The 14,052-nt window shown below is 46.1% G+C and overlaps 1 protein-coding gene across 1 annotated transcript in view; it reads left to right on the top strand.

The window, feature by feature from the left end:
* The window catches only part of GNB3 (G protein subunit beta 3), an 89,318-nt gene that overhangs the window by 69,101 nt on the left and 6,165 nt on the right, over positions 1–14,052 (top strand). The window contains exons 3-8 of the mRNA XM_089661718.1: positions 414–452; positions 2,499–2,605; positions 6,075–6,138; positions 11,386–11,548; positions 13,137–13,203; positions 13,283–13,484. Coding sequence (XP_089517844.1) covers positions 414–452; positions 2,499–2,605; positions 6,075–6,138; positions 11,386–11,548; positions 13,137–13,203; positions 13,283–13,484 — 642 coding nt within the window. The remainder of the gene's footprint in view (positions 1–413; positions 453–2,498; positions 2,606–6,074; positions 6,139–11,385; positions 11,549–13,136; positions 13,204–13,282; positions 13,485–14,052) is intronic.

The following is a 14,052-nucleotide window of genomic DNA, read 5'->3' on the forward strand; positions in this document are numbered from 1 at the left end:
TCTTTATATGTTGTATTGATTTTATATTGTGATTACGTTTTCTTTATTATTCAGCTATAATGTTCTCCGATGTCTGTAAGTTTATTTTAATTCTAATTATTAAAAATATAATTTACAAAAAAGTATTGCATACTTGGGCTGTGCATGCTTTCAGAAACGTTGTGGCTGCAGAGTCAAGCTGGGTTTAACCAATCAACTGTTGCCTATGAATCCTTCATGGTGTATGTACCTGGGGGGAAGGATGGGGCGTGCCCTCCATCTGTGTTGGGAGGTGTGAGCCTATTGGATGCATTGTTCCATTACTGCTGTTTAGTGCCTCAACTCACCTCCAATGTCCTACTTACCTGATGATTAGATGTAATATACATTTTGTTTATCTCTAATCTTTTATTGTCATTTTCTTTATTTTTCAGGATGCCAGAAAACAATGTGCAGACACAACTTTGGACCAGGTACATATTTACCTACAGTACCTATCTCTCTCTCTCTCTCTCTCTCTCTCTCTCTCTCTCTCTCTCTCTCTCTATCTATCTATCCCCCCATCCACAGCTCACTTCTGCACCTCCTTATCCTTAGTTCACCTCTGCATTCCCCCATCCACATCTCACCCCCCATCCCCAGCTCACCTCTACAACCCCATCCACATCTCACCTCTTTACCCCCCTTCCTCCCATCTACAGCTCACCTCTGCACCCCCCCCCCCCCCCCAGCCACAGCTTATCTCTGCCGCCCCCCATCCCTAGCTGTACCCTGCACCTCTGTACCCCCAACCACAACTCACCTCTGCATCTATATCTACAGCTCCCTGCTGCAATTCTTATTCCCAGCTCACCTCTGTACCCCTCATCCATAATTCACCTATGCACTCCCAACCACAGCTCACCTCTCCACCACCCATCCCCATCTCACCCCTTTGCACCACCCCATCTACAGCTCACCTCTGCACCAGCCAATCCGCAATTCACCTTTGTACCCCCCATCCACAGCTCACCTCTGCATCCCCCATCCCCAGCTTTCCTCTGCATCCCCATCCAAAGCTCTTCTCTGCCCCTCCCCTGTCCACAGCTCACCTCTCCACCACCCATCCCCATCTCACCCCTTTGCACCACTCCATCCACATCTCACCTCTGTATCCTAATCCAAAGCTCACCTCTGCACTCCCAACCACAGCTCACCTCTGCCCCCCTCCCCTGTCCACAGCTCACCTCTCAACCACCCATCCCCATCTCACCTTTGCACCACTCAATCCACAGCTCATGTCTGCACCCCCCTATCCACAGCTTACGTCTGCACCCCCCCCCATCCACAGCTCTCCTCTGCACCACTCCATCCATAGCTCACCTCTGCACCACTCCATCCATAGCTCACCTCTGCACCACTCCATCCATAGCTCACCTCTGCACTCCCCATCCACAGCTCACCTCTGCACCGCCCCATCCACAGTTCACCTCTGCACCGTCCCCATCCACAGCTCACCTCTGCAACCCCCATCAACAGCTCACTTCTACATCCTCCATCCACAGGTCACCTCTGCACCCCCCATCCACAGCTCACCTCTACATCCTCCATCCACAGGTCACCTCTGCACCCCCCATCCACAGCTCACCTCTACATCCTCCATCCACAGGTCACCTCTGCACCCCCCATCCACAGCTCACCTCTGCACCCCCCATCAACAGCTCACTTCTACATCCTCCATCCACAGGTCACCTCTGCACCCCCCATCCACAGCTCACCTCTGCACCCCCCATCCACAGCTCACCTCTACATCCTCCATCCACAGGTCACCTCTGCACCCCCCATCCACAGCTCACCTCTGCACCCCCCATCCACAGCTCACCTCTACATCCTCCATCCACAAGTCACCTCTGCACCTCCCATCCACAGCTCACCTCTGCACCCTCCATCCACAGCTCACCTCTACATCCTCCATCCACGGGTCACCTCTGCACCCCCATCCACAACTCACTCACCGCCCCTCCATCCACAGCTCACTCCCCCCTTCTCATCCACAGCTCAGCTCTACACCTCCATCCACAACTCACCTCTACACCTCCATCCACAGCTCACCTCTACATCCTCCATCCACGGGTCACCTCTGCACCCCCATCCACAACTCACTCACCGCCCCTCCATCCACAGCTCACTCCCCCCCCCCCCCTCATCCACAGCTCACCTCTACACCTCCATCCACAACTCACCTCTACACCTCCATCCACAGATCACCTCTGCACCCCTCATCCTTACCTCACCTCTGCACCCCCCATCCACAGCTCACTTCTGCATTCCAACCCATCCACAGTTCAACTCTGCACCCCCCATCTACAGCTCACTTCTGCACCCCCTATCCACAACTCACCTCTACACTTTCATCCACAGATCACCTCTGCACCCCTCACCTTTAGCTCACCTCTGCACCCCCCATCCACAGCCCATATACCTGTATATCTATCTATCTTTGTTATTATTATCATCATCAACATTCTGTACACTTTCAGGTCACCGGTGGGATGGAGGTAGTTGGACGAATCCAGTTGCGCACAAGAAGAACGTTGCGTGGTCACCTGGCTAAAATCTATGCAATGCATTGGTCAACTGACTCAAGGTGCCATATCAGCTACTGTTTTTACAAACCATATAAGTACTAATACATGTAATTTACTATTAAATATGTACATTTGGAAGTATAGAGGTTACTAAAAGTGTCCATAATAGAACTTTTTAGAGAAATTAGGGGTTCTGTTGGTTACTGTAGGTTTATGCACTTTACTTTGTCCTGTAAAATGCCTTCACGTTTATGTGAAGATGTTGTTTTTGCAATGCCTCCTTACCAGTTTTTAAGTGCCATGCCCTCCATCCAAAGAAGCAAACATGTCAATGTTTACAAGACTGAAATATGTAGTAATACTCAGGGGCGGACTGGCAACTCATGGGGCTCCCGGGCAATAGGGGATTATGGGGCCCCTGTTTCCTCGTCCACACTCAATCTACACCCAAAAAAGCTTATGAAAGGTACTAGGAGCATTTCATGGGGCCCCCTACTGACCTTGGGCCCTCGGGCAGTGCCCGAGTTCCCAAATGGTCAGTCCGCCCCTGGTAATACTCAATTTAATTAGTGTGCTTTCAGTCAAGTGTACCCAAATAATGTGATCCCTGTTGACACCAAATCCCTATTTTACGCTTTAGATATACTATCATATATAATTCAGGACTTTAAAGGTATCAGGCATGACATCATTATATATTAAAGAATTTGAGTTTATTTGATGGAATCACATAATAATTTATTTATTTTATTTATTTATTTTTACTAAGAAGGATTAAAACATATAATAGAAAGTACAATGATCAAACAACAACCAGACTGGCATGGACGCAACATAGACAGTAGAAACATAATACATTCATTTAAATAAATTTAAAAAATGTTTTGCCTTCCTCTGGATTACTGTGGGTACAGGATTGTGTATATACCTTTTGACCATTCCTATTGATGATGGAACAGAATGTGCAGCCAATAGTTATGAGGTGTGACAATTTAATTCCCAGAATAGACTGGAAAAAAAAAAGTTTGGTTACCTACAGTGGGGCAAAAAAGTATTCAGTCAGCCACCAATTGTGCAAGTTCTCCCACTTACAAAGATGAGAGAGGCCTGTAATTGGCATCATAGGGAGACCTCAACTATGAGAGACAAAATGAGAAAACAAATCCAGACAATCACATTGGCTGATCTGGAAAGAATTTATTTGCAAATTATGGTGGAAAATAAGTATTTGGTCACCTACAAACAAGCAAGATTTCTGGCTCTCACAGACCTGTACCTTCTTCTTTAAGAGGCTCCTCTGTCCTGCACTCATTACCTGTATCAATGGCACCTGTTTGAACTTGTTATCAGTATAAAAGACACCTGTCCACAACCTCAAACAGTCACACTCCAAACTCCACTATGGTGAAGACCAAAGAGCTGTTGAAGGACACCAGAAACAAAATTGTAGACCTGCACCAGGCTGGGAAGACTGAATCTGCAATAGGCAAGCAGCTTGGTGTGAACAAATCAACTGTGGGAGCAATAATTAGAAAATGGAAGACATACAAGACCACTGATAATCTCCCTCGATCTGGGGCTCCACGCAAGATCTCACCCCGTGGGGTCAAAATGATCACAAGAACAGTGAGCAAAAATCCCAGGACCACACGGGGGGGGACCTAGTGAATGACCTGCAGAGAGCTGAGACCAAGGTAACAAAGGCTACCATCAGTAACACACTACGCCGCCAGGGACTCAGATCCTGCAGTGCCAGACGTGTCCCCCTGCTTAAGCCAGTACATGTCCGGGCCCGTCTGAAGTTTGCTAGAGAGCATTTGGATGATCCAGAAGAGGATTGGGAGAATGTCATATGGTCACATGAAACCAAAATAGAAATGTTTTGATATTGACCAAATACTTATTTTCCATCATAATTTGAAAATAAATTCTTTCCAAATCAGCCAATGTGATTGTCTGGATTTGTTTTCTCATTTTGTCTCTCATAGTTGAGGTCTCCCTATGATGCCAATTACAGGCCTCTCTCATCTTTGTAAGTGGGAGAACTTGCACAATTGGTGGCGGACTAAATACTTTTTTGCCCCACTGTATATACTAGCTGCTGTTGTCACCTTCAAAGTAGTCTCCTTGTGAAGGGATGCACTTTTCTAGATGACTATGCCAGTTCCAGAAACATTCTTGAAGTTCGTTTTCCGGAGCGCTGCGTAGTATCTTTGTCACAGTGCACTGGTTGCCTGGGATGTCATCAAATCTGTGTCCTTTTAAGGCATTTTTTTTTTAATTTTGGAAAAACAAGCAAAATTCGAACTTTCGAAACTTTGAACTTTCGGAATGGATTTCTGGGCCAGGAATTCGGGAACACTTCGGCAACACATCATGTGCAGGAGCATTGTTGTGGTGGAGAATCCACTTTTTAGGCCAGAGTTCCAGTCTTTTCCTCTGAACAGATTCCCGTAAGCTTTTCACTTTCCATATTTGTATTCTTCCTTTTGAGTTTTTGGCTGCCCATTCCTTGCGTCATCGTGGACATCTTCCTGCCCATCCTAAACCACCTATACCATTCAAAAACACTTGATTCTTCATGGAATGTTCACCATAAGCCTGCACCCCCCCCCCCCCCCATCCACAGCTCACCTCTGCACACCAACTCATCCACACCTCACCTCTACAACCGCCATCCACAACTCAACTCTGCACCCCAACCCATCCACAGCTTACCTCTGCACCCCAACCCATCCACACCTCACCTCTGCACCCTCCATCCACAGCTCACATCTGCACCCCCTTACTACACCTCACCTCTGCACTCCCCATCCACAGCTCACCTCTGCACCCCCCATCCACAGCTCACTTCTGCACCCCAACCCATCCACAGCTTACCTCTGCACCCCAACCCATCCACACCTCACCTCTGCACCCTCCATCCACAGATCACCTCTGCACCCCCTATGCACAGCTCACTTCTGCACCCCCATCCATCCACAGTTTACCTCTGCACCCCAACCCATCCACAGCTCACCTCTGCACCCCAACCCATCCACAGCTCACCTCTGCACCCCCCATCTACAGCTCACCATAGCACAGTGCTCACAGCACACCATAAGCCTGCTGTAACAGAGCTAAAGTCTCACTCGCACTTTTGCCAATTTTCAACAAAATGTTATGTTAGTCCACTGCTCCAGATTCTTGCCACTCATTTCCCAACAGCGCAACACACACATGTGTTATTTCTTCTACTACATGTCAGAAAACGCTTGAGTGTGAATGGCTGCGTGACTCACCACCATAGTGCTACACCACGGGCATTATGGGAATTAAATTGTCACATCTCATATACAGAGACAATCTTCCTCTACCATCTACAGGCACCTTCCTAGCGTGTCTAATGGTAAATCTGGCCCTGGTTCCTGCACTTTACATATCATTCCTACTCTCGGCAAAGCTTTGTTGAAAGAGCCCGCTTACTCGTGTTTTTATTATGTAGAAGTCACATCTTGGATTCTCACTTATAAATGTTATTTTCCATAGACTTCTGGTCAGCGCCTCCCAAGATGGTAAATTAATTGTGTGGGACACATATACAACTAACAAGGTGAGTTTGCATTCTTCTGTATTGTGCTTTTATTTGACTGTCCTTAAAGTAAACATGAAAGGATGTTGCTGCTCAAAGAAATACAATTTCCTCAAATCTCACTGGTGGTTGGTCATTTCCAGAGAGGTTCTCTACACCTATTCCTCTTTCTCCAACACAAGGTATGGGCAGACATGAAATAGTTCCTCAATATTCAGGTTTTCCCAATATATGTCCCTGTGGCACATTCTGTTCCTTCAGGAACTCTCCAAACTTGAGGGATTTGAGAAATGGCAAGCAACTGGACTGATATCATTGTATTAGATGTTCCAAGGCAACACCCTTAAGACCTACCAAACCCTTCAGGAAGAATTCTCTCCACCTAGGCAGACTTTTTACCAATACTTTCAGGTGAGACATGCCATCCAAACACAAATGGGCACAACTCCATTATCTTACCATTCATCTTTGATCTTTACTAATATATATATATAATTCCCTGCTCTCCTTTATCCCAGTGGTTCTCAACCACAGGGCCATGGCCCACTGCCTCTCTGCTTCTGGGACCCTAGCTAGCTGCAGATCCCCTAACCTCCCATAGTGTCTCCCAGTTCCCATAGTGCCACCCAACCTCCCATAGTGGTCTACAGTACTCCTCAATTGTGCTCCCAGGTTCCCTAAGAGCCCTCAGCCCCCACAGTGCCTTTTAACTTCCCACAGTACTCCCCACAGTTTTGTATGGATTGCTGCAGAGCCCCTAGACCCCCATATTGCCCCAACAAGCTCCCACACTGTCCTTCAGCCTCCACAGTGCCTTCTGATCTCTCACATTGCCCCTACAAAGCTCCCAACATTCTGTAGAGACTCCCAACAGAGACCTCACCCCCATAGCTGCCTCAGCTCCCTCCAGAAACCTTATCCCTTCAATAAAGTTGAGGACCATTGTTCCAGCCAAAGAAAGCCTACAAGAAAAAGTGGGGAATGATGGAGACAAGATCTTGGAATTGGCAATGGCCCCAGAAAACATACCAGCTACCTCCCAGTCACCATCACATAAGCTCGCTCAGCTTTTCATTCTCCAGTTTACCATACACAACAAAGGACATTTCAGTCATTTCAAGGGTGTATTACCTCCCCTGCTTATACCAACTGTGGCCAGGATTCAGGAATATTCATATGTTCTGGAGATGCCCAAAAACTTTTCAAGCATTGAGAATCTATTTTTCAAACCATAAATATGCAGTATACCAAGATAGGGATGGTAAGCATTCTACCCAAGAACTCAATTATAGACCACATTCATTATTGACTGCCAGAATTTTCTTTATAGTCCGAAATTTAGACATCTCCCATACCAGTCAATGGAAAACTGATGTTAACCCTCTACTAGAAAGAGAGAAACTTAACTGCCAACATAGGGGATGCGCATACCAATTTCAAAAAGTATGGGAGGCTTGGTTTGGTTCACCTGCATTGCATGAACACTGTGACCAAATCCATAAGGGAGGAATGTTCGTTCAATGCCGTTTGCAGGTACTAGAATACTTAACTTTCCTTGCACCTTGTTACACTGCTGTATTATTATCCTCATTGATTAATCCGCACTGTGGCTGAAGATTGCAGAGTGGGATCGAGATTGCTGTGTTATTTTCTTTTGTACTGCTTGTTGCTATTAAGTCTTTTCCTGACCCCGTATCATCTTTGTCATTTTCTGTACTGAATGTTTTCTTTTTCTCTGTGTACCTTACTTGGATGGATGCTAGATGGATGGTGTCACTGCTCCTCACATAATGGTGTTGGGGCCTAACAATTGACTGTTTTGGCATGAACACTGTCACATGGGGGAGGTCAATACCCCCCCACCCCCATACCCAGAAGCCCTACCTTGTTAGAGAAATGAATTGAAGACTCTATTGGAGCGAGGATGCTATAAAAAAGTATGGATGGATGGATGAGTATACTTTGCTGCAGGGGTGGGCTACCATGAGCCCATGTTACTCTGTTCTGAATGGGTGCCTCCCTAGAATGGTGGTCAGTGGAGAAGGGTCCCCTCTACATTGGTGATCCGGGCAAAGGATGCCACTTGCCAAAAAAAAAGGTTGGCCGCAGTAGCAGAATAAAATCCATTATTGGAATCTTCACAAACAGTGTAATAAGAACATCACAGCTCCAAGACTGGAAACGAGAAACAGTAAATGCGTTTCACACAAACACGTGCTTAGTCATTACTAATGTGTACAGTTGCAAGAAAAAGTATGTGAACCCCTTGGGATTACGTGGAGTTTTGCATGAATTGGGCATAAAATGTGCTCTGAACGTCATCTAAGTCACAACAATAGAAGAACACAGTCTGCTGAACATAATACTACACAAACATTAGATGTTGCCATGGTTTAAACTCTGGAATTCATTTTCCCATCAATGACAACAATCCGTCCAGGCCCTGAGGCAGCAAAGCAGCCCCAAACCATGATGCTCCCTCCGCCATGTTTCACAGTGGGGATGAGGTTTTGATGTTGGTGTGCTGTGCCTTTTTTTTCTCCACACATAGTGTTGTGTGTTCTTCCCAAACAACTCAATCTTGGTTTCATCTGTCCACAGTATATTTTGCCAGTAGTGCTGTGGAACATCCAGGTGCTCTTTTGCAAACTTCAAACGTGCTGCAATATTCTTTTTGGACAGCAATGGCTTCCTCCGTGGTGTCCTCCCATGTACTCCATTCTTGTTTAATGTTTTCCTTATTGTAGATGTGTCAACAAAAATGTTAGCATGTGCCAGAGATTTCTGTAGGTCTTTAGCTGACACTCTGGGATTCTTCTTTACCTCATGCAGCATTCTGCGCTGTGCTCTTGCAGTCATTTTTACAGGATGACCACGCCTAGGGAGAGTAGCAACAGTGCTAAACTTTCTCCATTTGTAGACAGTCTGTCTTACCGTGGACACATGAACATCAAGGCTTTTGGAGATACTTTTGGAACCCTTTCCAGCTTCATTCAAGTCAACAATTCTTGATCGTAGGTCTTCTGAGAGCTCTTTTCTGCGAGGCATGGTTCACATCAGACAGTGCTTCTTGAAACCAGTAAACCCAAAACAGGTGTGTTTTTTAAGGACAGGACAGCTGTCAGCAACACATCCAATATCATCACACTGATTGGAGTCAAGGTTGGCTCACTCCTTGCTCCAATTAGCTCGGGGAGAAGTCAATAAGCTAGGGCCTCACATACTTTTTCCTCCCTGCACTGTGAATGTTTACATGTTATGTGCAATTAAACCATGGCAACATCTAATGTTTGTGTAGTATTATGTTCAGCAGACTGTGTTCTTCTATTGTTGTGACTTAGATGACGTTCAGAGCACATTTTATGCCCAATTCATGCAAAACTCCACGTAATCCCAAGGGGTTCACATACTTTTTCTTGCAACTGTATGTGTAATGTGTAATGACTAAGCATGTGTTCCTGAGAAACACGTTTACAGTTTCTCTGTCTATTCTTGGAGCTGTGATGCTATTACACTGTTTGTGAAGATTCCAATAAAGATTTTTATTCTGCTACATCGTTGCTAGTGTGGCCAACCTTTGTTTCTTGGCATTGTTCCTGCAATCACGGATCGGGCCGGCACCGATGTCTATGTGGAGGGGCTATATATTTCCAGCACTCACATGGAGCCGTCTGTTGCCACTTACATTGGTGGTCATTGGAGAAGGGCACACTTAGACTGCTCATCAGGAGAAAGAAAGCCACTTATGTTGGTGGTCAATGGAGAAGAACAAATTGGGCATCTGGTGGGTAGAGGAAAGAATTCAGCAAAGAATGACCCTCTTAAATTGGTCATCAGGTAAAAGATTGCCCTTTACATTGGTGGTCAGTGGGGATGGAGAAGGGCCTTCCTAAATTCATGGTCAGTGGAGAGGTGCCCTCTTACATTGGTGGGCAGGGGAAAGAATGCCCCTTACATTGGTGGTCAGTGGGGATGGAGAAGGGCCTTCCTAAATTCATGGTCAGTGGAGAGGTGCCCTCTTACATTAGTGGGCAGGGGAAAGAACGCCCCTTACATTGGTGGACAGTGGAGGAAGACCCACTTACATCGGTGATCAGGGGAAAGAATGCTGCTTACTTTGGTGGTCAGTAGGGAAGGACCCTCTTACATTGAAAGTCAGCGGAGTACTCCTCCCTTGCATTGGTATTCAGTGGAGAAGGGCCCCTCTATGTTGGTGATCAGGGGAAAGGTTGCCACTTACATTGATGGCCAGTGGAAAAGGGCACACTTAGATTGCTCATCTGGGGAATGAATGTCACTTATATTGGTGATTAATGGAGAAGGGCAAATGTTATCTGGTAGTTAGGGGAAATAATTCTGCTTACATTGGTGGTCAGCAAAGAATGACCCTCTTATATTAGTCATCAGGTCAAAGATTGCACTTTACATTGGTGATCAGTGGAGAAGGGCACACTTAGATTGCTCATCAGGGGAAAAATGCCACTTATATTGGTGGTCAATGGAGAAGAGCAAACTTAATCTGATGGTTAGAGGAAAGAATTCTACATTGGCAGTCAGCAAAGAATAACCTTCTTATATTGGTCATCAGGTAAAAGATTGCCCTTTACAGTACATTGGTGGTCAGTGGGGAAGGGCCTTCTTTAATTTTTTGTCAATGAAGTAGGACACATTGGTAGCCAGTGGGATAGGGCTCATTTACATTGGTGATCAGGGGAAAGAATGGCACTTACATTGGTGGTCAATAGGGAAGGACCCTCTTGCATTGGTGGTCAATGGAGAAGGGCCACCTTACATTGGTGGTCATTTGAGAAGGGCCCCCCTTACATTGGTAGCCATTTGAGAAGGGCCCCTTTACATTGGTGATCAGTGGAGAAGGGCCCCCTTACGTTAATGGACAGTGGAGAAGGGTCCCCTTACATTGATGGTCAGTGGAGAAGGGCTCCCTTACATTGATGTTAAATGGAGAAGAGTCCCCTTACATTGATGATCAGTGGAGAAAGGCCTCCTTATATGGGTGATCAAGGTAGACATGCTTCTTACATTGGTGGTCAGTGAAGAAGTTAAAATGATTGTTGGTATGTGTTGAGTGGGTATGAGTGTTTTATTACCTGGGAGCCAAGAGAAAAGTCAAGTCCGAAATAAATTCACCACTACTCACTGCTCAAGGAAAACCAGCAACCTTTAGAAGAACCCTAACTGAGAAGGACTGATTTAATGTTATCCTATACCAGTAGACAAGCTCTAATATCGTGCCAATTTACCATCCAGGTTCACGCTATCCCCCTGCGCTCCTCTTGGGTGATGACCTGCTCCTATGCACCTTCCGGGAACTTTGTTGCTTGCGGTGGACTGGACAACATGTGTTCCATATACAACTTGAAGACACGTGAAGGAAACGTCAGAGTGAGCAGGGAGCTTGCAGCCCATACAGGTCAGGCTTCACCCATTGTGCTAATACAGAATTGTAATATAGAGTTTTACCATTTTTTCTTTGAGATCTCTCAAGCTGAACCAGGTTTTTCTTTCTACATGACCCAGTCATTGCAAAAGATATGGCAGATTCCAGCATTATCTAGAGCTTTTCCTTGTCCCTGGCCCACCCCTTTCATTCATTGGATTTCAGTTCTTTCAGTCATGGAAGCTCAGCATCTTTTGTGGGTGTTCCCTAGGGTGGTCTGTATGCAAATATAGCAGAACTCCCACTCCTCCAGATTGACACCCACCAAAGCATTTTCATATTTTCATAATTCCTTTCAAAAGCCGGCCCACTGCTTGCATCAGAACTGAGGGCTCTTGAGGGGAGTACTGAGGCAGGGTGCCTCACCATTATTATTAAACAGCACTCATTATACCTGATCAGATATGTCCCTTCACTCTGTGCAATACATGTCTGTGTGAGTACAATTGTGATGAAGGGTGTGGCTGCTATTCAGCTCTGCCAGCATAGAGCACTGGAGCGGGAGTGACAATCCTGTTGCAACTGTTGTGCAGGAGGTATAAATATGATTCCGTAATCTAATAGCCACTATTATTAGGAATTGGACTCAGACACGTCCCCTCTCTGTCTGCAATACAAGCCTGTGTGAGGACATTTGTGATGATGGGTTTGTTCCTGTTACTCAGCTCTGCCAGCACAGAGCATTGGAGTGAAAATTCTGTTGCAGCTATTTTTCTATATATGATTGTGTAGTTCAATGTACACCATTATAAGTAATCAGCACCCAATAACATAGTTTATCAGACACACCCCTCCCTTCTTTTACAATAAAAGTCTGTGCAAGGGCACTTCTGATGAGGGGTGTGGCTGTTACTCTGCTCTGCCAGCATACAGCACTGGAGTAGGAGTGGCAATTCTGCTGCAGGCTGTCTAAATATAATTGTGCATTCTAATAGACACCAGTATTGGTAATCAGTAACATACCTGATCATACATGTTACCTCAAGTCTTATGTTATAGAGGTCTGTGTGAGGACATTTGTAATGAGGGGTGTGGCTGTTACTCAGCTCTGCCAGCACAGAGCACTGGAGTGGAAGTGGCAATTCTGCTGCATGGTGTCTAAATATGATTGTGTCATTCTAACAGACACCAGTATTAGTATTCAATAACAGTAAGTATGTGATCAGACATGCCCCCTCAAGTATTCTGTAGTAGAAGTCTGTGTGCAGACACTTATGATGAAGGGTGTGGTTGTTACTCAGCTCTGCCAGCACAGAGCACTGGAGTGGAAGTGGCAATTCTGCTGCAGGGTGTCTAAATATGATTGTGTCATTCTAACAGACCCCAGTATTATTCAGACCAGTAAGTATGTGATCAGACATGCCCCCTCAAGTCTTCTGTAATAGAAGTCTGTGGGCAGACACTTGTGATGAGGGGTGTGGCTGTTACTCAGCTCTGCCAGCACAGAGCAATGGAGTGGAGTCAGAGGTTCTAAGCCTTCCTCACACTAACCCAGACTTGAAAATAAACTTTTTTTTCTGGCAGTGGATATACTTTAATTCTCTCTCTCTTTGACCCTCAGGTTATCTTTCTTGCTGTCGATTCCTCGATGACAACCAGATTGTGACCAGCTCCGGTGACACCACCTGGTGAGAAAAGCGTCCAATGTGATTTTATTGAAAGATGTATCATCTTCACCTTGCTTACAAGTTCCCTTCCCCTTCCCAGCGCCCTCTGGGACATCGAGACGGGTGCACAGAAGACGGTATTTGTGGGTCACACGGGTGACTGTATGAGCTTGGCTGTGTCTCCCGACTTTAACCTCTTCATCTCTGGGGCATGCGATGCAAGCGCCAAGCTGTGGGACATCCGACAAGGCGAATGCAGACAGACGTTCACTGGTCACGAGTCAGACATCAATGCCATCTGTGTGAGTATTCTGGAGGCAAAAAAAAAAAATGACTATCAGATGAATGTGCAAATTGGGAATGAGGCATAAGAGCAGAAATCTATAGTCAATGGCTATATGTGCCATTACAGGATTGTGAATGTGGCTGGGTGAATAGCTTGGGGTATGTATACCATGTACTGAGAAGCAGAGGCGCCCCTAGGGTAGGTGTCACCCGGTGCGGTGACACTTGGTGACACCCCCTCCGACGATCCCCGCAGAATGGATCGGATCTGCGGATTGAGCATAATGGATCAGACTCCGATCCATTATGCTCCCCAATCCACAGATCCGATACATCCTGCGGGGATCGTCAGCTTTCTTTACAACTTACCTTTTCTTGGATCCTCGTCGGCATGCAACCTATAAGGGGTGACACCACACCCGCTCCACAAAAAGGTAAGTTGTAAAGAAAGCAGACGATCGTCGGCTTGCTTTACAACTTACCTTTTTGTGGAGCAGCTCCGGTGTCACCCCGTGCGGTAGGTGTCACCCGGTGCGGCGCGCACCCCCCGCACCTGCCTTGGGACGCCACTGCTGAAAAGGTTCT

The sequence above is a fragment of the Staurois parvus genome, unplaced genomic scaffold, assembly GCF_062004578.1.
Source record: "Staurois parvus isolate SC_StPar_1 unplaced genomic scaffold, SC_StPar_1.0 ptg001376l, whole genome shotgun sequence".
NCBI classification, from domain to species: Eukaryota; Metazoa; Chordata; class Amphibia; order Anura; family Ranidae; genus Staurois; species Staurois parvus.